The sequence below is a fragment of the Lonchura striata genome, chromosome 13 (assembly GCF_050655825.1).
Source record: "Lonchura striata isolate lonStrDom1 chromosome 13, ASM5065582v1, whole genome shotgun sequence".
NCBI lineage: Eukaryota > Metazoa > Chordata > Aves > Passeriformes > Estrildidae > Lonchura > Lonchura striata.
The window spans coordinates 10,516,860-10,541,853 of record NC_140715.1 but is presented as its reverse complement, the minus strand read 5'-3'; the positions used below and the strand labels follow the sequence as shown (position 1 = coordinate 10,541,853).

The following is a 24,994-nucleotide window of genomic DNA, read 5'->3' as shown; positions in this document are numbered from 1 at the left end:
TCAAAATTCCTTATTGCATACAAAATAGATGCTGTGAGTTAGGTTTCATGGGAGAGGTGTCAGAACCACCAGCATACCAAGCTGGCAAGTACTGACTTTGTGCTTTTGGAGGACTTTCTCCATAAAACAAGGTTGAAAGGAGTTGAGGTTGGAACACCAAGTACCCTGCACAGACAGATGAAGCCAGAGACCAGTAAAAGCCCTGTCTCTTGCAGTGTACTTTCTGATAGAAGTGCGTGAAGATCCCTTGCTGCACTTCCTCATCTATAATGGTGTAAATGGAGCTTTGAATAACGCAGTGTGGCGCTGCTGCAGTCCCATGGTTTTATCACCCTTTTCCCATTATTTCTACTTGTTCTGTGGGAACCAGACTCATCTTTTCTGTTCTTTCTCTTGTTTCAGACAGAAAGTGCAGGATGCTGCCGGGATGGCGTCGATGTGGGTGTAGGGTCACTGCACTGTCCCATGCAGCCTTGCATACTCTGCAGCACAGATAGATCTTGTGCCCAGCTATTAATTCCTGTTTCTGCACTCCCTTCCTGCCATTCCCCTGGACCTGGGCTGAGGAAGATGTACCACAGCCCTGGGGAAGCTGAGAAGCGTAACTGCTTGTTTCTCTCTCCTTGTGTATTTAAATGAGTTGGGAGCAGAGCTCTTGCTCCCAACGTTGCTCTTGACATTTTATCAATACTGCCTTCATTAGAAGTTCACTTCTGTTCATTAAAGTTCCCTTTTTAGATGTAATGTGTCACTTCTGCCCAAGGGAGAAGGAGGGTGTCTGTAGGAGTGGGATTGCTGCATCATTTTGATGTTCTCGGTTCACAAAGAAATGGGCTATATCAGCACATTGTCTGATGCTCCCCTCCCATTTCCGAGCTGATTCATGTTCAGATTAAAACTCCACAGGTTAAGACCCCTCAAATTTTGACTGGTACCAACCATCTGAGCTTGAAACTGTGGGTTTTGTGGAGCCAAAGCATCCTTCTCTTCCCTATCCACATCTTCCTTTTGACTTGCCAGAAAGCAGCCATGGATATCACCTCACCAAGGCCAGATTTCAAATTCAGTACATGTTTGTAGTGGAAGGTTTGTTTAGAGTCATGTTCTTAATGAATGCTGCTTAAATCCAGTCTGTGAAACTTTGCCAGATGCTTGCTATAGTGTCTTTTCTAATCTAAACATTAATGTGGTGTCCCATAGGCTACTGAACTAATAAGGAAAATTCTAGGAAGATATTCAGGCTTCATTAAAGGCTTCAGGATATGCTACATGTTTATAGCTGCAAGGGAAGATGTAGTTTCTTTTCCCTAAAACATAAAGCTGAACATGGTAAACTGGGTAACAGCCTCTTACCAATAAAATCTTCTGTATTTGCAGTGCTCTAAGATTTCCCATTCTGTGCAAAAATGAGCTATTGGAGGTAGGTGGTTAATCATCCCAAAATGTAAAACAGAAATAGCGGGTCCAAAGTACTGGTAATATGTATAAGTACCCAGCTTTCCTTTCTCTCAGTTGACTATGACTTGATTCATATTTATTAAGTTATGATAAAAATTCTTGGTGGCTTCTTGAGAAACAAATATAATATTAATGTTGGCAATTAACCCAGTTGTTCTACCATGCAAAAGGTGCAATTTTCCTCTTAATGAAAAATTTAGATCTGCTTTGATCATTTGGAAAGCATGAAGTAAACTAATGAAGCAACTTCAGGACATGAATTCCAACATTCTCACTGGGTAACTACATAGCATCATTCCTTGTAGGCCCAGAGGATCTAACTATAAATTCAAAATGGAAAATCACAGAATAAATTGCAATTAATTTAGCAATGCATTCAAAGAGCTGGAAGGAATTGTGTCAGGCTTGAAAGTGTATCATTTGTTCTGTTTGGTGATGCATACAGTCTCTTCCTTCTCCCTGAGAGATGGCAATATCTCTCCAAGTAAGTAAGGATGCTGGCACATAGACATTTTCTAGGGCATTAATAGAGTCAAGCATATAATCAAGATATTGATAAAGCAAACTGCAACATGTGCAGAGGATGTTTGGGTGTGTGTTGTAGGAAATGCTGTGGTGGTGACGAGTAACATGCCCAGGGTGTGGATTCCTCTGTGGCTGTCCTAGGGGTGCCCGAGATTGATGATGAGTTGGGGGCTTAACCTACATATTGGTTTAGCATTAAAATGCTAATGTCCTTGACAGGGAAAGGTGGATGAAAGGGCAGGAAGTCTGGCTGAGGTGCTGCTCATGGTGCTGGCACAGAGCTGCAGCTCAGGCAGCTTCAGCTTCCTGGTCTGGGACTGCAGTTGCCAAAATCCCTGCAACAAAGCCAGGCTCTGCCCTGTGTAGCTTAAATGACTCCTTCAGGAATGTATCTGATGCATCTGTTCAGGGGAATAAAGGGATGGTAAATCACAATGGTGCTAATTAATTGTTGTGGAAAAAGTTTATATCGCTTTCATAGAATGAGCTTGGAAGATTGGAAAAGACCTTTAAGATCATCAAGTCCCATTATCAGCCCAGCACCACCACCATGGTCGCCACTCAACTATGTCCCCAGGTGCCATATCCACATGTTTCTGAACACTTCTGGAGATGGTGACTCTACCACTTCCCTGTGCAATCTGTTTCAATGCTTGACAATCTTTTCCATGAAGAAATTTTTCCTAATGCCTAGTCTAAACTTCTCCTGGTGCAGCTTGATGCTATTTTCTCTGGTCTTGTCACCTGTTACCTGTTCTGCTCTGTAAGTCTTTAGTTCAACTGCTGAAGTAATACCAAGGCCTGCCAGGAATGAGAAGCTTTCATACCTATCAGCATTTCAGGGTCGTTTATTTAGAAAGCTTTCAGGAGATACACAAATTATTGCTACTGTGAACCTTTCTATAGGGCTGTGAAAAACTTCTTTTTGACACCAACTACATCAAAATTGTGAGAATTAATAAAGGAGACATGCTAGCGTAGTAAAAAGCTATGCAGGCAGCTTCCAACACTCCTGCCTCATGAAGAGCAGCGGCATCAGGTGAGCTGAGATGAGCAGATGAAGCTGTGATGGGAGGACCTGCAGTACCCAACTGGAAATGTGACCCAAGGAAATTGAGGAATTTGTGCTGGAAACTGGACCCAAGGCATGGTGTGATCAGGAGCCACCAGGACCAGTCCAGGATGGAGAGGTGCTTATGCTGCAATTCATTCCTGCTGTCTAGAGGGAAAAGTCCCACCAACAGAAACACAAGGCTGAGGTGCCAAGATAGGACAGAGGAACAGAGCAAAGAGAGTTCTGTAAAGTTCGTCAAGTTCTGAAAAGGACAACCCATCCAAAGCCTTTTTTTTAATACTTCAGTATGTGCATCCATGTGTATAATTGAAAGAGAAAGGTATTAATTACATTCAGAGAAAAGTGCCAAGATGTGTTTTGAAAAGTATTCAAATATTTTGATAAGTTCTGGAGCACTTCAAGGGGTAGCTTGGTTTTTTTCATAGCTTGGTTTGATGTGAAGAGTCTCTCTGCAACTTGAAGGAAATTGTATCTTGAAAAGTCACCTAAGCTTATATTGGCTCAGCTGTCATTTTCATGCTAATAGGTTATTAGAGGCTGAGTTGAATTGAAGACAGGAAACCTTTAGGGTCTGTTTAAGGCATCATAAATATGAATACTGATGTCTCTTCATGTCACTATTTTTATTAAGGAGAAAAACCAGAGCAATCATTTATCTTGTAAAGATCTTACTAAAAAGAATGATTAGGATGTTAGGTTTATTTTGTGATACTCTTTGCTTTCTGGAAGTTAATGCACTCAGTGCTGTGGTCTCACTCTCTGTGCTTTCCTTGCACCAAGGTTGCTGACACGAACCTGACCAGTGAGACCTGTGCTGCAGGAGGTCTGGCTGTGCACTGAGCCTCGGGAGTGGGGAGGGCTCAGCCTTGGGAATCTCTCCCAGAAAACCAGCAGGGAAACTGTGCACACCTTCTGCAGAAGGTTTAATGTGTCCCCCTTGCTTTGCAGTGTCAGGATCCAGCAGTGTCAATTATGTGACATCTGCCATCCACTGTCACTGGGCATAGTGGAACTGGAAAGCAAAAAACACATCCTCAGAGACAGCTGAGTCTTACAGCATTAGTAGAAAATGTGGTATGGAGGAAACCTGTTCTCTCAGCTGGCAAGGGCAGTGCTTCTGTTTACTTCTGGTCATTAATGTTTTTCTCTTGCTTCAACATGGAAAAAAATCCCAAAGTCTGGGCACCAGAATAGTTCAGGATGAGAGAAGCAGTCCACCTGTAATGTTTTAAATCATGACTTCCAATCTCATCACTGTGCCAAGAACCCAGTTACTATTAAGCACTGAATTTTGATGAGATGTTTATGCACAAGGCTGGGAGGTTAAGTCTGTTGTCTCAAAAAATCAAATCAGCTCTCCTTGCTATTGTCTGAGTCTTGCTCCTCCATCTTCTTCTGCAACAGCCCAAATTAACAGTTTTTATGATAGGACATAAAAATGTGAAGGATTTAGAAGGATTTGTTCACTTTGGCTGCATATAAAAACTTCTTTGCATCAACAAAAGTGTTCATTAACACCAGCCACACAATTAAGGGTAGTTAATATTTACATGGCATTTTGGACGGGAATGATGATAAATTCCTATATGATTTTCCAGAAGTAAACTTAATGTGAAATCCATGAATAAACAACGAGCCACAAACAAAACAAAGTGAATGGATATTAGCATTTTGTGCCCCTGTCCCTTCTGTCATTTATCCTTCTTGCTCCTGCAGTATTGCAAAGCAAAGACGGTGGAAGTTGGGATTCTACATCAAAGAAAGTTTCTTGCTCTTTACTCTGATTTCTTTTCTCCATATTGACTATGCTCTGTCTTCTAGACTTAAACTCTATATTAATGGATATTTGTCCATTCTTCCATAAATAGATCATGTAGGTGATAAGTAGCTCTTTGAGAGCATAGGTCTACACACTCAGCAAAACTACATGCAGGGATTCTTGCCAGAAGCAAAATCAATCTGTTGAACTTTGAATATTTCAAAGAAGTTCAGCACTGCGTAGGAACAAAGATGCTGTAATGCACTCAAGTACTTTTTTGGCTGCAAAAGCATATCTGGTGAAAAAATAGCACTGCTCAAATATTCAGAAGTAAAGAATGCCACACAAAATTAATTGTTAAAATGGCTGGTCTCATCCCTCTAATAATCCATCTCTGATGCAGGGCTTTGATAGTCTGCAAATTGTTGTAATTTGACTAGGCTGCAGAGCTTCAAGGAGAGGATTAAAGCTTCACGTGTGCAGGTTGCATTCCCAGCTGAGTTAGCTGGGCGTTAGGAGGTCCTGGCAGAGCTGCTGCCAGCGTGGCTGTGCTCCTGCAGGGACCTCGCTCAGCCTGGCACCGTTTCCAGGCCGGGGACCCTGCGTGTGCTGCTGTGGCACCACTGAAGCTGCTGCTGCAGGGCTCAGCTCCTCCGGGGCTGTGCTGCGAGGGAGTCCAGCAGGAGCAGGACCTGAGCCTTGCTCGGGTGCTGGGCCCCAGGGATGAGGTTCTGGCTTCTGGCCCCTTAGTGCACAGCCAAGCTGATGTGCTGTACATCTCTGAAAATCTCTTGGAATTTTATTTATGCTTTCTGAAAGGCCTCATAGGGGTTTTTTAAATAATCATTTTTGTTCTTTATTGGTCCTTAAGATTTATTAAATATCAGTATCCTTTATGTCCGTGATGCACAGGAAACAGCCATAAGCTCTCCTGTCCTTCAGCAAAGCTGTTTCTGTTGTATTTGAAGAGACATTCCTTTCTCTCTCCACAGACTACTGCAATGTACTCTGGTTGGGGCTTTAGGAGAGCTAACAGGGAGAATACATTGCCATGGGTTTATGTTTCAATTTAGGTGTGATAGAGGACCTTGGTCTGCAAATCTCCACTGTATTTTTACTAAATAAGTAATGTTCACTGCTTCTGTGAATACTCTTCTCAATCTTTGCTACAAATTCTTAGTTGCACAAAATTTTAGTAATAGAAGGTATTTAAATAATCTTTTGTATGAAGGAATTAATTTTATTCCTTATATGCTACTGAATGTTTATTGGAGAAGACAAAATAATTTTGCAGACTTTTCTGAATTTCATTGGAATAACATTAGCTTACCAAATGCACTTGTTTTGAAGCCTTTCCATACTCATCTCCCTTTGCATATAGCTGTATGCATCTTCTCCCTTCCTATATCCAATTAGTTTTAAGCAGCAAAGGATTAAATCATTCCACTCACATGGCTTCTGCTGTTTCTGTCTAGAAATTCTTGGCTGTGACACTTTGACTTGTCCTTCCATCTTGCAGGATTCTCAGGGAGCCCAGCAGTGACCAGCTGATATAACTGTATAGATCTGCAATTGAAGCAGTTTCAAATGCAACTAAACATATCAGGAAAGGATGTGCATAAACCCTCTATGTTTTTATTGTCGGTGGGTTTTTTTTTGATGTTTCCTTTTAAGTGCAGTTGTATTCTTCTGAAATTAGTTAGCTTGACCCTGAAAATGCTGCAATCAAGTCTCACTCTTTAACCAGAGCTGATTAAACAATGGCAAATAGGTGCCACAGGCTATCAGGTTTGTGAAGACCATGGGGAAGTAGCTGCTGAACTTAGGAGAATTTTCTTTGTCAGCACAATGATGAGTTTTGGCTCAACATTTGCTTGGAAACATCGTGATCTGATGAAGAAAGCAGAGTCTCCCACTGGGATCATCTTCACTGATGAGGAAACTAATTCTTCATCCACCAGTTGTGCTGTAAGGAAATCCCTATTCTCTGTGTGGGTACATAGAATGGTTTGGGCTGGAAGGAACCTTAAAGATGTTCTTGTTCCAACCCCCTGCCACAGGCAGGGACACCTTCCTCTGGACCAGGTTGCTCTGAGCCACATCTAACCTGACCTTGAACACTTCCAGGGGCAGAGCAGCCACAGCTTTTCTCTCCCAGTTCTTGTTTCCAGGGGCAGGAGCACTGCCCGAATCACAGGGGAGGCATAACACAAAAAAGATGCTGTGAAATTAATAATTGTCTCATCCCTCTTACCTATTTCCCTTTTTCATTGAGAAAATGCAACAGTTCTGGCAAAGGCTGGTGCAGCCTTTTCTGACGCTGATGGTGTCTGACACAGCATTAATGTGGAGTCAGACATGAAAAACAAGGCAAGTAGCATTGATTTGTTGTTTTCCAGGTTGGTTAAGTTCCTTTCGATTGAGGAAAGGGATTTAAATATAGCTTGGCAGTCTGGGGGGAATACATACAACCAGGAGTTGTGTTTCCATGATCTTAATGGTGATACTCCCACACTACTTCCATGGGATTCTGAAATTATTATTAAGGGACCCCAGTAATGCTTCCAGAAAAAAAAAAAAAATAGGTAGGGGGTAGTTTCCCTTGGGTCTCAGTGATCCTCATGGGTCCCTCTCAATGCAGGATATTCTATAATTCATCATGGTACGTGTTAAATCTGCTATCCACATTCATGCTTTAACTCCACTGTCATTAAATTCCACAGTTTACAAATTGCAAATTTTGATTTGTATGTGGGGCAAAATGCAGGTGAAGGTGAGCAGAGGTATTAAATACAGTCTTATATAAATAACCAGAATTCTGCCCTCTCTTTGAAGGCACTGCTGGTGCTGCTTTCTGCCAGTACCTGAGCACTGAGCTCTGCTGGGCAGGGAGTTGTGCTGGGGCTCGTGGAAGGGCTGTGATCTCCAGGTGTTCTAAATGGGAAAGGCACTGTAAGGATCAGGAAGGCAAAGCCTTCATAAGGCAGTTCTCAGACAACCTGTGTTAGCAAGAAGGATTTCATGAGTAGAATTGCTAAAATGTTGTGGATTTGAAAACTCCAATTTTTTAATACATTTTTTTTTAATAAAAAGTGAAAAATGTTCCAAAATTTCCTTTTTTTTGTACTTCATTTGAAGGAAAAAACCCCTTTTTGCCATGTAACCTGCCTACAGTGTGACTCCTGGGGACCTGGATCAGACAGATGAGTGTGATGGGGCTCAGGTGTGGTGGGAAGAGGCGAAGGAAGGATGAGTCCTGCTGATGCATCACACCTGGTGGTGCTCGTGGGAGGTGGGGATCCTTCAGTGCTGGTAATTCTCTGTTCCCTTGAGTTGCTGCCTTGGTGTGCCTCTCCATGGTCACATTGAGACAGTATGGAAGAGGATTGGGAATCATGAGCAGGAGGCAATGTACCAGACAGGGGTGGGTGTGCCAGGTGAACAGGCTCTGGAGGTGCCACTGGTGAGACAATTTGTGTGGTCTCATGGCTGGCTTGACCCAGCAGGACTTTTTCAGGTGTGCAGAGTGAATGGGGGTCCCGGATCCCCTGCAAGGGCTGGTGCTCACCCAAAATGTGTGGCATGGGAAGGTCAGATGTGTATTTGTTGCCTGCTCCAAGGGACAGACAATGCCTGCTCCTTATGGTGGCAAAAAGCCAGAAATAGGTTGTGTGTGCTGGAAAGCATTAATTCTTGCTCCCCCTTAAATACAAACCCCAAATAAGCCTGGGGCTGGAGGCTCCCAGCTGTTGGAGGAGCAGCTGTGTAGCCTGGGCTGTGCTCCCTTGTACTCCTCAACCAGGAGAAGCAGAGCCTGGCTCATGATGGGGGCACATCCAAGTGACATCAGAATACTTTGTGGAATAATTCGGATTTGTAATTGTAATGAAGGACTTTCCCCAGATCAGTGAGAAGTGCTTCTGTTGCAGGGATGCCTTGTTCTCTCCTGGGCATGGTTTTGGGTGACTGTACCATCCACAGCCTTTGAAGAGCCTGCTGGGATCACTGCAGCACCATCAGCTGCTGTGGGTAGTGAGCATCCTTTGCTCTGCTGTTCCACGTGGCTGTGAGAGGACTTGGGAAAAGCTGATGGGATCCTTCAATAGAGAACAAGTTAAAGAAGGTTTTAAAGCCTTCATACCTTTAGTGCCTTTCATAACCTTTAGTGCCTAAAGGAGGCTGCAGAAGTCCTCTATTTGGATGTTCAAGTTGGAGTATGGGATTTTGGTGGTTTTTTCCCCTATATTTTCATGACTCAGCCTTAGGCTGCCTAGCTCAGAGAGAAGGATTTTATCAAGTCACTCATCTTACTAATTTCCTTGAAATTTTTGCTAGTTCCATATGTGCTATGCATTTTAACACTCTGTCAGTGTAAGGGGGCAGCAGGGTTGCATACACTGCATTTTGTTAGTCAGGGGTAGCACAGTCCAGGGCTTTTGCTGAGCTTCATGGGTGTGTGGTGGTTCCGGTGTTCAAAGGAGCACCAAAAATGCCTATTTAAATTCTTCTCCAGCTACTGGAATAAATCATAAATAAACTTAAATTATGATCTGCCTTCTTTGCAGATTTCTCTCCCCAACTCATGTAGCAGAAAAATCCATGTTGTAAATCCCCTGTGAAGCGCTTTTTACTGGCAGTTCCCATGGCTGCATTACAGGGATGCTCACTACCATATTTCAAATTTTGGGCACCTTTTATTTTCCTCATGCAAGTGTGCTCCTGGGTGCAACTGGGGGAGAAAGACAGCAGTTTGTCTGGATGATGCGCTCTGCAAGCTCAGATAAGAATATCATGACCTAGAAAAGAAAAAAAAAAAAAATAGGTAAAAGAGCCCCCATAACTCAGGGTTTCCTGTTCCTTCAGATAATATGGAGCATGCTCAGCACACCTGGGGATGGAGAATCATCTCCTGGGAAGCAGTGAAATTAAGAAGTGCTGGTGCTGCTGAAGGTAAAAAGGAGAGATTGAGTCTTTTGAGTTTTTCTTATATGAGGCTTCAGCTTTCTGCCTAACTTCTATATTGTGCTCTGAGAGACAGAAGGGAGCAGCTGTTACCTCTTGCCATCAACCCTGCTCCACTTTGTTGCTGATGTTGTCAGCTGAATCAGAGGGGAAGGAGGAGGGAGCAAATTTTCTTACTGCTTTCTGCTCACCAGGTTGTGTTTCAAGATTAAATTGGGACGTGTCTCTTCCTCTTTGTGCCATGGACACGGATGTGCTGACTCTGCACTTGGGGTGTAAAAAAAAGACTTTTGGACCAAAGATTCAGGCTCTGTGCTGATGCCTTTTTTTGGCACAGCTTAGCCAGACTTGTCAGCTGAGCACAACAATAAGGAATCAAAAAACCTCCCTGAAACTCTGGTATTACAGCACTAACTGCAGAAGAGAGGTATTAAAGTGGTGATGGTATCCTGATAATTTCAGGGTGCTGTGAAATCAGGTGATTTTTCATTAACTCCTTTTACTTCAGGGATTTCTATCTTCAAATTCTCATTTGATTTCTGCAAAATTCTTCTATTGAAAAGAGTTTTTCTGAATAACGGAACTGTGGCCAGACTGTAGGCTGGGCTTGGACTTTCCAGGTCATGCATTCCCTCAGTTCAATTCTACATTTGTGGATAGCATATAAGTTATATTATACCACTTCATAGAGACTGCCAATTGCAGAGAGACTGATGAGACAGAGAATGGATTGGCTGAAAAAGTTAATTTTCAGGTGGGACTTTTGGCAGCCTCATTCCCAATGCCTGACCCTCATGGGATCCCTCATTTCTGTGAGTTCAGTTTTCCACTGAAAACAGTATGTCATGGGTGAACCTGAGAATGGTGGGACAAAGCAGTCACTGTTCCAGCTTTCTATTGTTTCCATAATAAATATCAACTGGTTTAGATTGAATGATCAATTCATACCCGTCAGCATGCACACACGCTGAATTAATTTGATAATCCCTTGGGTAAAGAATATTTTTTGTTAGTATACAATAAGAAGAAATTATATCCTGAAATGATAAATGTCATGATATTGATCAAAATTTGCAACAGCATCTCCAAAACTTGTTGCCACTGCTGAATACTTTTTTCCTTTCTTTCCTCCTTTCATTTTAAAGGTACCTTTCAATACCAACTGCATCACTAAACCTTTCAAGGTGTGTTGGTTTTGTTGATGATTTTTTTTTTCCCTTTTTCCTGCTGTTAGTACCGAGTGGTTTGTGCATGACTGATCATTCCTGGTGAAATCCTGTGTGAAGCAAGCTGTTGGTGGGACAAGGTGGGGGTACCCAGCACAGGAGGCAGTTGCTCCATGGCGTAATGGAGCTAATGGCAATACAGCTGTGGGTACATCTGATGTTAAACTACCATTATTTAAACTTTATGATGCTAGAGACTGCCAACTCTCCCACTTGCAGCATATAAATTATGTCAATTGCTCATGCACTTTTTTTAACCCTGATTTCTCTTGAATTATGGATGATAGACAGGGCCAGAATTTGCTTTTAGTGTTCCCTTGTGACTGTGTGTGTGCGGAGTGCGCTGAGCAGTCATAATCTCAGTGTGTGCAGTCAGGGGATGTGTAACATAATTTGGGCTATGACCACATAGCTTGTACCCTTACCATCTGAAACTTGGAGCTATTTTGGGGCAGGGTGGGTTCTTTGATGCCAGGTTTGACCCGCCAAGGATGGGAGGTTTCAGAGCTGTGAACTCCACGTGCCTGGTGGGTTTTTGAAAGCCAGTGTGATGTTCTCTTTCAAGAGAGCCCTCTGTTGTGGGGATTAGAGCCTGTCTTCCAGGCTTCATTGTGGGGAGGGATAATAGCTCCTGTCTGTAATGAAAATATTATGATTGCCATGCTTTGAAGTTTTCCAGCCCAAATGTGTAGCAGTGGAGTGCATTCATCAAACTATTCTCTTCATTGACTGAATGCTCTTCTGTGGGTAGGGAATGGGTTTGCCTGGAGCAAATTAAAGCAGCACACTCCAAAGGTGATGGGGACCTGCCAAGCTGCTGGCCTTGCTGCAGTTTTGACTATTGGTACTGCTCCTCAGCAAAAAAAAAACTTTTTGAAAGGTGTCAGTGCTGTGTGTGGATATTGTAGAACTTTTGTAGAAGCAAGTCAAGGAACTACTGCTTTTAAGATAATTTCTGCAGCATTTATTGAATAATGTGTGTTTTAAGGTGTACTAACAGCAGGTGTTTGTAAATTATATGAGGCAGCTATAAACAGGATGTCTGCACTCTCGTTGCTGCATCTGGATTCAACATAAAATTTAAGACTTTTTTTTTTCTTGCTTAAATATGAAGAAAGCTTCACTCCCTGGTATATTGATTTTACAAGCCTTAGCACTTTCATCAAACAGCTCTGAAGTGTTGCACTTCATTAACTGATCTTTAGGAGGAAAGTGCACACTGTTTGCATTGGGTGAAGCCTGTCCTTGCTGATAGCACTCAAAATGCCCAATGCTGGGTGATGTTAGACTTGAGTCTTGCTTGGAGTGGAGGCAGCAGAGCTCAGAGGTGTGGAAATGGAAGAAATTAGTGTAGTCAGGTGTTGGGGCATGTTTTGCTACAGGAAAATCCATAGCACTGTCAGGGAACAGGCTGCCCAGTGGTGGAGTCCCCATCCCTGGAGGGATTTAAAACACGTGGATGTGGCACTTGGAGATGTGGAGTGGTGGACTTGGCAGTGCTGGGGGAGCAGTTGGACTCAGTGGCCTTGCAGGCTTTTCCCACCTAAATGATTCTGTGATTTCATAGGAAAAGTCTTTAGGCTTGTGAAGCCATATGGAAGCAAATCTTAGTTTAGCTCACAGGAGATGGGGATTGAATGTAAAATTATTTAATGTGACCAAATGAATCCTCCTGCAGAACAAGGTGCTGCTGTAGAAGCTTGTGCAGCAGGATCGGCCAGTGGGAAGTTGGGCTGGATGCTGCTCCCTGCTCTGCTGCCCATTGCTGCACATCAGGCTTCTGAGGGCATTTGGATGACCAATATTGCATTTATAATCCTGTAATACTGTTTACAGGCATAATTATGAGGTCTTATTAATAGTAAGTATTGTATAATTAACACATTTACAAATAATGACTTCATAATGTTGCCTAAATCATTGCTTTAAAAGTGGCCAGAACATTACCTTATTACAGTAATGTTTAAAATCTAAAGTATGCCATCGAAGTTTTATTTCCTTCCATATTTTCCTTATTCTTCTGTTTTCTTTTTTTTCTTTCTTTCTTTCCACACTTTTATTTTTGACATTTTGGTTATATTCAGTCACCAGTAAGATATATTTACCAAAAGTACTGTGGAAGCACTTCCAAAGTATTAAACCATGTCTGTTCACAGCTGCAGTCTCTCACTGACACACGTGTGTAAAATGCTGTTATGAGACCATTGAATGGGTGCAGTTCACTAAGACAGGAGAGAGAGGTGCCTGTTCTTCCCTGCCAAGAGCTGTGTGGTCCCCAAGACGCTTTGCTAGCACAAAACTCTCAGAGGAAAATCCCTTAATCCTTGGGTGAGCAAATAGGATGAGAGTGTTCCGTGCTTTGTTGTGTGCTATGATCTAATTGAGATTTAATGCATTCTACCATGTCCCTGCTGTGGACTCCCTTTGGACCCTCTGGTACAAAGCAAGGTGTTAGCAGATTTTTCTTGTTTTTTTGTATCCCAATATATGCCTTCCAAGACTTTCAGGTTGTTTTTTTTTTTTAAGTTTGCACATGTGGAATAGCTGTGCTAGGAGAGATGCCCAAGAAGAGAAGAAAGAAGATCCTTGGTTTTCCTTCCAAAATGCAATATTTGCTTTAAGAATATTATGATTCTTTCATATTCCCACCCCTCTGTTTAATAGCTCTGTGTTTGCTACTGGTCATATTAAATACATCTGCACCTCACACAATGGTATCCAATCCCACAGCAATATTTCAATATAAAATCAGTTGGAATTGCCAGTACAACTGTGTGTAACAAATCCAGTGGGAGAAGTTTTGGACAGCTTTTGGAGTCCTGCAGCTCTGCTCTTATAAGGGAATTCAAGTCACAAAGCTGCCTGTGCCAGCCTGGGGACACTGAGCCCCTGTCCCAGGTTGTGCCTTTCCTTACTGATCAGGGACACGCATTGGGTTTTCACATTAAAAAATCCAAGATAAATGGTTGTTCTTATCATTCCTAAACTCCATTCCTGAGAATCTGAGCCCTCTTTCTAACGGAGGGATGTTTACGTGGGAAGGGATGCTGCAAATTTTAATTGTTCTATATGTTTTGGCCACTAAAGAGGGCATTGTTGAGGCAAATGTGAACTTCGAGAAACTTGATTGCAGTTCAGGATCAGTCCTGCCATCACACAAAGATCAATTTGCCTGTTTCTTGTTTTCTTTTTTCTTCCCCTTTCCCCTCCTTGCCAGCTGGTCATTCACTCCATTTCACTGGGAGACCCGAGGGGTTTTTTTATTTATTGACAGTCTCAGACCTTTTTTCCTCCAAAATGGGCGCTCTGCATGTTCTTCCACCTGAGTAACCTGGAAGCAGCCACTTAGTGCCTGAGGGTCGTGTTGGAGCAGTAAATCACCCTCCAGGATCCCTGTGGGGACCTGCTCTGCAAATGCAGCTCCCATTGGTGTCAGTGAGGATTATGAACGTGAATAGTTGGCAGCTCTGGTTTGTCTTTTAGCTAGAGACAAATACTTCCATTGAAAAAATGCAGGTTTTAAAGTCAAAGCTGTGATATGTTATTTAGTAGAGAAAATTTTCAAATAATACCTTTTTTGCCTTTTTTTTTTTTGCTTTTTTTAAAAACATGAGCTCTATCTCATGGACAAGCCCAGATGTAGCAGCTCTAAAGTTGTTTGAATCTCCCATGCTGGGTGTTAATGGGAGCAGGAGCAGTTGAACACATGCACATCAATAGGAGACTCAGAAGCATAAAAATTGAGTTCTCTCCTGCCTTTTCCTTTCCTGTAGAGAAAATAGGCCCCATTAGTACAGAAAGCTTTGGCAAGGTGGTATTTGCAATCTAAGACTGGAAAGCAGCTGCCATCCCCAGTGTGTTGTTCAGCAGAGGACTTCACTTTTCATTGCTGCCAGTAATCCTATTTACTGTGAGCACAAAATGCCAGCTGGGTTTTGGCTGCTGGGTGTGAGGTTCTGTTGTGAATGGGTTGATGCAGTTTTGTGCTGCAGTGGATCTGATGGAGCCACACACAGGGACACGCTGCCCAGCCACTGGCAGGGACTGTCAGCCCTTTCCAAGTCATGGTGTGATGGGAAGAGCCAGGCTGGAGGGGATCAAACACAATTTCTGCCTCTAAAGCAAATGTTTTTGGAAGTGAACTTTTTCCCCCCAGGCATTTCCAGTCATCCCTGTCGTGCTGTTCTGTATTTCCTTTGCAAGCTTTAGGCTCCTGTATTGCTGTGCTGAGCTACAGAATATTCCAGCATGCCAGGCTGGTGGGGAGGCATTGGTGGGTCCTGGATGGGGTCTGCAGACTGGGGGGACCTGGGTGCCTTGTCAAAGGGCAGTACCAGCTGCCTCTCTGCTGATAATTCATCACCTGAGCTCTATGTGCTTATGGAAAAGAGTTGTGTCCTTGCCTAAGGATGTTCATATTTACTATTTGTATTTATCTATTTATTGCCTTTACTCCTGTAGAGTAAAATAGAGTGACTCTCACTGCTTCTTTTCCTTTTTCGTCAATCATCCAAAAAGATCGGTGTAAATGCTGCCTCTTTCTTTTGATCTGTTTCATCATTGCCTTGTTCCCTCCAAGCTGCCCAAGAACTCTTGTGTGCTGATCCAAAGGACAAGTGGCAGTGACAGACCAGGGAGTTTCTTGAATTGTCCCCCATTTTGCAATGAAATTTACTTCATTTTTCTAAGGCAACAGGGAATGAGCTAGAAGTATAAGGTAGTAGAAAATCCATTTCCAGTCTATCCAAAATATGGTGCCTTCCTGTTCTTGGCTCGTGCTGGGCATCTCAGTCTCTGCTTTAAACTGGTGCCCCTGGTTTCCTGGGGCTTTCATGGCATTCTGGCATTCATCTCAGCTGTGTTCAGATGTAACCACTGCTTTGAGCTCCCTGGGTCCGTGCTCACCTTGTGCTCCTCTCGCTGCAGTTGTGCCATATCCGTGTGGATCAGCCCCACAACATGCACGGCACCAAAATGCCTTTTGTTCTGCTCCCTTTCTTAAAAGAATAAAAGCCCCCATAATGCTGCCTTTGCCCAATATACTCTGATGTTGATGACTGATGATTGCTGCTTATTCCAGCTTTTTATCTCAAGCTTTTCCTCTTCTGCTATTAAATGTGACCCTCTTGTTTTCATTTGGTGCCTTTGTATTCAGAGGGAAACAGTGTTCAGTTGATTTTATCAGTTGTTGCTTGTTTTTATTCTGTGTACAGAGCACTTTCAAAGGGAAGGGAGTGAATACATGTACTCTTATTTTATAACCACCCTTTCAGATCTAGCTCTCCCCATGCTTTCCTGGTGTGGGTAACTGAGGAGGGCTCCCACACCCTTAATGCAGGCTGCTGTCTTTGTCTGGCAGCAGGATGAATCCTGGATGGACTCTTTGCATGGCTGTGGACCAGCACTGATGCCAGAGAGGGGAAAAAGCTCATTGTGGGGTGAAGGGAAGGGGCTCTGCTATCCTGGGCAATTTCCCAAACCAGATGCCCAGCCTTACAAATTACGAAAATTCAGATTAAATTAAAACCATCTAAAACAAAAATACCACCATTGCATAAACCCTTAATTAGTTATGGATTTTTGTCTATTTTTTATCTCTTCTGAATTTTTCTCTTTAGATTGTGAGTCTCAACCTGAGAAACCAGTGATATATTCTACTCCTCACAATAAAAACGAAAAGCAGCTAATCTTAGCATTTTGGTGCTAATGCTCCATTTCTGCACTCTACCTTCAGAGCCAGTTTTAACCTTATATGAAGTTTAAAGGCTTTTCACTTTTAAAATAGCTTTTTAGTAGTTTTTTTTCATCTTGCTATGTTATCCTTTCAGTAGTTTCAGTAGCCGATAACTCTTCCATCAGGTAAATGCACTTTAAAATGCTTCCTTCAGCACAGAACAAATACAGAAAGCGTAAAAGGTTTGTAATGCAGGAGAAATGACATTAATTCTGCTGTCCTCCTTTGTAGAAGAGCACAGGGAAAAGTACTGGGGTTATTTACCTCAAGAGTTGGAAGAGATCTTGAAATGTCATTATTCAGAGGAGATAAATCTTTAATCACAGACAGAGTAATTTCCATAATTGATGCAAAAGTGAAATCCTCAGGGAGGGGCTGAGAAATAGGTTTGCCCTGGGGACAGAGCCTCAAAAGCCTGGGTATTAACAATGGCTGTTAGGTCTGGCAGGCACTTACTGATAGACTCAAGGGCTTTATCCTATATGAGATGAAGGTTTCCATGTATTAACATTGGCTTCAGAGGGAGATAAACAAAGTGGTGTGTCCACAAAATACAGGTGTCCTGGCTTAGACAAGAAATAGAAAATTAAACAAGTGGAGAATTACAAAATTGGCACTACACGCAGAAGACCTGCATGCTTTTGCTTTTAAAAATAGTGTTTTTTATTTCTTAGTCTTGGAATAGGAGTTCATTAAGGATAACAGAGAATGGGAAAGGGGATTGCAAATTGCTATTGATTGGTGTTGGGCTGTAGGGATGTTTCAGTCTGGCTTCAAGCTCCTGGAGCATTTCCTGCTCACCCTCACTGACCAGCTCTGAATTAAAGCTTGTGTCTTGCTTGGATTGCAGTCTCTTGTGCTAGAGCAAAGGCAGCTGCTGGGGCACATCTGGAGTCAGGAATCTGGGGGGATGCTTGCATTTTTATAGATATATATTGGTAACATGGCAATTAAAAGCAACTTGCTCTGCCTGGCCATGCACACATCTGAGTGCAGCTTGTGCTCCATGGCTTGGCTTGAGCAATGACGTGAGCCCAACCTTTGAGCTGCTGAGCAGATGCCACCATTGAGCAGAGCTGGGTTAATCCCAGGGTTGGTTATCTGCAGTCTCAGTGCAATATGTACATTTGTCTTCAGAACTGTCCCACTGGAAGATGTTTGGTTTGTTTGGACTTTCTATCATTTAAATGTGTTTTGTTCCTGAGTTTTTCTGAACCTTAACAGATGAGCACTACATAATGTATGTAGAGAACATTTTAAAGACACATCCTGCTCTTACTAATTTTTAAAGGCAATCCCAAGGTGGGATGCAGTCCTGCACATGCTGCCAGCAATGTCCCTCACATGTCTGCTTTCCATATCCCTGGAAGTGTTCAAAGCCAGGTTGGAAGGGGCTTGGAGCAACCTGGTCTGGTGGAAGGTGTCCCTGCCCACACCAGGGGGATTGAAACAAGATGATCTTTAAGATCCCTTTCAACCCAAACCCTTCTATGATTGTAGGAAAGCTATTTTATAGGAGGATATCCTTGCTTCTTCTGCAGATATAGCACACCTTTCTTCAGTGTTTGTGTGATTGTAATTCTCCCCATAATGGACCTGTTTGGCTTCTGCTTCACGCTCGTACTTTGTGGTAACACTCCTGCACTCATAATCTATGAGGCTCTAAGGCATCCAGTTGGGAAAACATAAATGAAGTGTCTTGGGGAAAAGAATGTGAAAAAACACTGTGCAGCATCAACAGTTTCAAGCTGGAGGTTTATGCTGATTTAGGTGTGATGCAGGAAGGGCACTAATCCTGTTGCTAGGGCTGCTCCTCAATCAAGAAAAATGTCTATGAGTCAAATACAAGTTTGGCTTTACCCAGGAGAAAAAAACACCCATACACAAAACACCTGCACTAACACAAATCCCATTGCAGCTTAATAGCTCTCATATTTTTCCCCCTTTTATTTCCAGGGAATGTTAACTTATATAGAAAAGCATCAGTTCTCAGATTCACAAAATTAATCCAGTCCCTAATTTTCACACAGAGCCGTCTGCCTTCCTTTATGTGTAGTAGTAAATGAGAGAAGTGTTGCAAGTTGTACATAGATGCAACTATTGATTGATTCCATCTGGAAGCTTTTACCCTTGAAAATTAATCTGCATGGGACTAAGGGGCAGGAGAAGGAAGGGACAGGAAAAGATATTTTCTCAATAGATCGAGCTAAGTTGTTCTTTGATAATATCATCCTAAATATTTTTTCCCCTTCATGGCATGAATGGTCTTCCTTATCTCCAGTGAGGGGATCAGACAAGGAGGGCAGATTTAGATTAGATATTAGGAAAAAATTCTTCCTTGTGAGTGTGCTGAGGCCTGGCACAGGTTGCCCAGAGAAGGTGTGTCTGCCTCATCCCTGGAAGTGTTCAAGGCCAGGTTGGATGGGGTTTGGAGCAACCTGGGATAGTGGAAGGTGTCCCTCCCTGGCCATGGCCAGAGGTTAGAATGAGATGAGCTTTAAGGTCTGTTCCAACCCAAACCATTCTGTGATCCTGTGGTTTAATTACTCTATATTTAGATTGTACCTTCTGCTGACCCTCCATCGTTTCCTGTTGTTTCCACCTCTTAGACATCTTTGGGTTGTGTTTAAACAAAGCTTTAAAGATGTTCATCAAGAACATGACTTCATTTGTAATGTAATGTTGAAGCTGTGTGACATGCACCTCTTAAAGAAAAGAAAAGGAAATGCTTCTGGAAGTGCTGACAGTGTGGTGACACTGATGGAGGATTCTAACTTGTCATGATGAAACCTCTTGCAGCAGCATTTGAACAGTTTGGTGCAAGTCAGATGATTTTTAAATTTACATAGAGCTGAATTCAAGAGTAACATAATAAGGAAACTGAATGGGTATTAATTATAAAAGCTTATCTCTTCCAATTAAAAATAATCAGAATGTTGTTTTTGTTTTTGTTTTTGTTTTTGTTTTGTTACCACAATGATGATGTGTCTTTCTGCTTCTGTTGTTTGGCTTCAATGAGCTTTATAAACTGATGTCTGAATGAGAAAATAAATAGGAAACTGGAAAAGTCTTTCTATCCATTCTGAAATAACATTGCATTTGTGCATATATAAGGGGAAAATAGGCATGCAGTAAACAAATTGATTTATTTTCTGATAAATGGTCTTATTGCAAAGCAATGAGTCAAAAAATAGAAAAATAAGAGATTTCTGTGAGACTGAACACTCCTCAGATGGGAACAGGGTGTCTTTTGGTTTTGACCAATTGGTAATATTGCAAGATTTTTTTGCATAGGTGTTGTAAGTGATGGCCAAGTGTGTTCTCTGCCACTGCAGCATGTCCCAGTACACTTGGTTTATCGATTTCACCCTCCTCCAAATTGTGAAAATTTTAGGATTAGATGTTGAAAAATAGGTGGAAGTCAGAAATTTCTGCCTGGTTCCAAGGAGCTTTGGGAGCAGCTGTGCAAAGGTTTTTGGGTTCATGGTGATGGTGGAGGAACCAGGGGGAGGTGTGAGCACCTTGTGAGGGAAGAGCCTTGGGTTGTGTGTCCAGGAGGAGAAGGGAGCAGGGAGCCAAAGGTAACATCCATGGACAGATTTAAGGGTTAAAAGCTGGGAAATATCCAGGGTGTTCAGATTCCCTCCAGGAGCTCCACTGGTAATGTAATTGGAGGAGTCGACATGAAAACAGGCAAGTAATCTGTAGTTATTTTATTATTGGATTGTAACCTCCCCCCTAGTCTCTGCCACAAAGATTTTACTGAAGGAATAGCAGAAAGATACATGACACAAAGGATAAAAGCCCACTGAAAACAAGGAAAGGGAGCCAGGCTTGTACTGAGAGTGAAGAAACAGGACAGACACAAGATTCATGAGCAAGATTAAAGGCAGCAAGACTGATTTTGAGCAGCGACCCATAGGAATTTCATTGCCTTCCTTCAGAAGAATCTGTTATTCTGATATGGAGTTTTGCCAAAGGAGCCAAAGTATTAATATGATCTATTCCCTCCAGATCTGAGACTGAAATTTTCAGCTTTTTTTTTTTTTCTGGCTGTGGAATACTGAGAAAATTAAAGCCACAATCAAATAAAATACATGTGTGTGTACACATGCACGTGCGTATGCACGTTGCTACTCTGCTTCACTGGGTTTCTCACAGCACTGGCAAAATGAATGCCCAAGGAAACACTGAATTAAATCACAGAATCATTAAATGGACCGAGTTGGAAGGGACTTAAAAGCTCATATTTTTCCAACTCCTCTGCTGTGGCCAGATATACCTTCCACTAGACCAGGTTGCTCTAGATGGTGTTCAGCCTGGCCTCAAACATTTAATCCTTCTGGTAAATGCAGGGAATATATTAATCTTCTGCTAACATTGTGCTGTCTCTTGTCCAGCTGGTTGTAGGGACCTGCTAAGCAGCTCACAAATGTAAGGAGAGGAGTGATGCCAATGGGAACTGCACAAATTTATCTTTGTGTCTGTACTTGCTGCATAGGAGTATTGTAATAAAATAGCCTTCAGTGTGCAGTACCTATCAAAGATAAATTTAGATAAATATTTAAGAGCAATTTTATTAATTGCCTTTTGTCAGCTCTTTTGAGAAGAGAACAATCGGGAAAATTATGCACAGTGAAGTTTCATGGCAAGGGTCTAAAAATATATGGTCTCATACCTGTGTTGGTGTTTCTTCCTCAGTAATCTCCGTATATGCTTTACATAGTTTGGGTCTTTTCATCTCTGTGTCTTTTGTCTCTTTTTTCCTGTTAGTCCCTCACAGATCACAATATCATCCAAAAATAATATTTGATTAAGCTTTTGATCTCACAGTGGTTAGATGCATTTGAAATGGGACAAAATTAGGCTAATCACACTAAGAATAGCATAGTTACTTCTGGTTTTCAAATGCCTTTTCATGGTATGACCTCCAATGATTTTCAGAGTTCTGACAGGTACAGAAAGTAATATTAATTCCCATTTTCAGATGTAAAAATTGATACAGAACATTTTTCTGTAGTATTGAGTGCTTCCTTGGTGTTGTTTGCAGGGTAACTGCTTGCTGTTATTGAGCTTCTGTTGAGCAATTACAATTTGTTTTTATTTGGTATTAAACTGCAGGTGCAGATTCAGCAGTTCCCTTCATTCTGGTGTCCTTGGTGCAACTGTCACAACCCCCTTTTCCAGAGTCTATTTTCCTTTCCTTTTGGGTCAGTTTTGTTTTTTAAACTCTGTGAATCCTCCTGAAACAACAGGACTATCTGGGAAGTCTGCTATCTTTTGTTCTGAGGTGGCTGTCCATATTATTCTGCCTTTTGCTTCATGTAGAGAATCTAAACTGGTGAAAATTATTGATTTTCTGGCCTTCTCTTCCAAGGCTGATGTGTCCCTCTCCATCCTGCTCCAAGATGTGTACGAACACACAGAGTTGTCTCATGGATCTTGAAAGAAAATAGTCTGTACCTATAGCAGGTCATATGCTTGAAACACCTCTTATTTTCAGTGCTATTCTCCAGGACAAGTCACCATTTTTGGTTTATAAAAATAAATAAATTTTAGCAACATTAGGATTGTAACAGGGACAATGAAATGGCTGTTGCCTTGCCCAGGTGATTTGCCATGGCTTCTCTGCCTCTCCACTCTCATGTCAGGCACACAATGAAAAACCCAGGAACTCTTAGAGCAGACTATTATGACATTCCTGTGTTGTTTCCTTTCTTATTGTATTGTGGCAGTAAGGACAGGTGCAGCACATAATTTGTGTGCAGATCATAACCCAGGCTCTGTATGTAGCTCAACTTTGGTTGCTTCCAACAATGAGTTTCTTAAGAATCTACTAAAGATGTGCTGGGTAAGGAAGCTTTAGGGAGCTGTGCTGCAGCATCTGACTTTGTGTCATCAGCAAAAATGAGTTGTGGCAAGGGGAAGTACATGGGAAGTGTGTGGTTGTGTATAATCTGTGTGTGAATGGATGTGTGTAAATACACACTTGAGCTATACATCTGTGTGTATCACTGTCACAGAGGGTTGGATTTTATTTTTATATTAATACAACATTTGGAAGGTGCATCATTTCCTTGGAAGGATGTGGTATAGAAGCTTCCAGTTTCAGTAATATATAATTAAAGTTCCTAGTTTTAGCCCTAGTTCTGATGTAATATCTAAACTTCTTCCTTCAGCAATAAACCTGGATACCCAGCTGCCTGCTGGAGCTCACTGTTACTTGAGGGCAAACTTCCTTTTAACATATAAATGTAATAATTTACATTTCTGCTGTGTATAAGCCACTTTTTATGAGCAGTGATATGATAGAGCTGTTAGGTTTTTGGGTTTGCTTTCTGTAATGGGTTTGTCTGGTTGGTCCTAAGTGAAACCACTGCTTGTCCTCAACTCACCTTCCTTTGGGAGGTTTGAGGAAGTAAGGAATAGGATTGTATTTGGGAGAGAAGAAAAAAACAGCATGTGTGCCTTAGTTTGATCTCTAACACATTAAGTGGTGTGCAAAGGTAGATGAGGTCCCTGTCTTTAAGAATTAATGCACTTAGAGGATGTGCATTCTCCAATGTGGCAGGAACATCTTAATTTCCTCATTAAAGTCTTGATTTGAGATGCAAGCAGCCTGTTAACCAGCCTTATGAAATTCCTGCGCTCAGTTATTTTCTGCCTGCACCAAACTCTTGTTGGTTTTCAACTGGAATTCCAAATTTCTCAGGGGCAACCAGGATCTAATCTGAGAAGTCAAGTGTGTTCATAGGTGTAGGAGACTGAGCTTCCTCTGCCCATCCTTCTGGCCTTAATGCAGTGTAACACCTCAGACTCTAGCCATGGTGAGCATAGTTAATTAGTGTTGAAGAGTGTCTTGTTTTGCGAGATGTAAATTACTTTATTTGCAACAAATAAATGGAATAAATTATGCCTTTACCATGCAGTACAGTGGGGCTCATAAATACTTTGTGCAGATAGTTGGTAGGTTCACTTGATTACCTTTCCTGGGTGAGGAATTCAGTCGCTTGTAACAGTTCCCAAAAAATGGTGGAAGGCATGTGTCCTTCCTGTGGAATCCACCTTGATGCAATCAGGGCAAGTCCCTTTCCGTGGTTCATGGTGCTGCTCCAGATGAATTAGTTCCTTGGATAAAGTCAGCCATGCTTGTGCAGTCAGACATTTCCTTTCCTCTCCATTTGCTCTTTTCTGTTTCACCCCCTGCTGCTGTCCTTGCTGGGCAGGGGTCCATTGGTACAGCTTCCTCAAAGGATTTTGCAAATAGTAATTGAATTAAAGAGCTGCTGTCAACATAGTGAGGTTCTGGCAAAGGTAACTGATGTGAGCACTCTGCCTGCAGGCACACGGATTTCAGAGTGGACTTGGACAAGGAGAAGCACGTCAGGATTCCAGAATACTTGAATATTTCCTTTCCAGCTGCTTGCAGGGTGTATTTCTTCTCCCCTTACCAAACTGAGCTGTTTAACCAGGAGTTGTCTGTCTGAGAACACAGAATAAATTGAACACTGAACAAAATGAATAAGGCATAAATATAGCCAGGGTTTCTGGGGTTTTTCCATAGTAACTGGGATAGATGGAGGAAAGATTAAGTATTTTATATTTTTTATAAGCTGGTTATTTAACAAATCTTTGTATCATTGAAAAACTTTAAAATTCCATTCTAATAAAAATGTTTGTCTTCAGTTTTACCAATTTTATATTAAAAATCAAAATGCTAAAAATACTTGAGGGTCTTTGAGGATTTTTGCTGCTCTCAGGGCAGGGTGCAGCTGTCACCTGCTCAGATGTGACCTGGTGCATTAAATCAGAGCAGTACCTTGAATGAGGAGGCAGCAATAACCTTCAGTGAGATGCATAACACAGTCCTTGGCTGGTGCAAGCTCTGAGAGATCAATTTTTAGTGATGAAGGCAGCCCCCAAAGGTCTTTGCTCTAGTTGTACCCGAATTACATTTATATAGACAATAATAGCTGCTGAATCTTGATTTTTTAAAATAACTTTAATATCAGCAATAGTCTCCAAAACATGCCATTTGAAGCACATTGTGATGGAAAATAGAAGTGCCTGTACTGATGCAGGTCCTGCTGCTGAGAGGAGGAAGAGCATGCTGGATCAGAGCTTCCTCAAGTCCTCATCCTTTGGGCTGCTCTGATTTACAGCAGGCACTGATAAATAATATGACCTTTACAGTGAGGTCTCCCTAAGGTCACAAAATTTGCATTTCTGAGGATAATTTGCAAAAATTCTGGAAC

At 42.0% G+C, this 24,994-nt stretch overlaps 1 protein-coding gene across 12 annotated transcripts in view; it reads left to right on the top strand.

Annotated features, from left to right (window-relative positions):
* Positions 1-24,994, top strand: part of FSTL4 (follistatin like 4) — a 366,635-nt gene that overhangs the window by 189,681 nt on the left and 151,960 nt on the right. Inside the window, exon 1 of one of the 12 annotated variants that reach the window (XM_085591245.1) lies at positions 5,563-9,767. The exons of the other annotated variants lie outside the window; for them this stretch is intronic. Coding sequence (XP_085447371.1) covers positions 9,686-9,767 — 82 coding nt within the window. The 5' untranslated portion in view covers positions 5,563-9,685. Of the gene's footprint in view, positions 1-5,562; positions 9,768-24,994 lie in introns of those variants that run through there. 12 annotated transcript variants of the gene reach the window in all.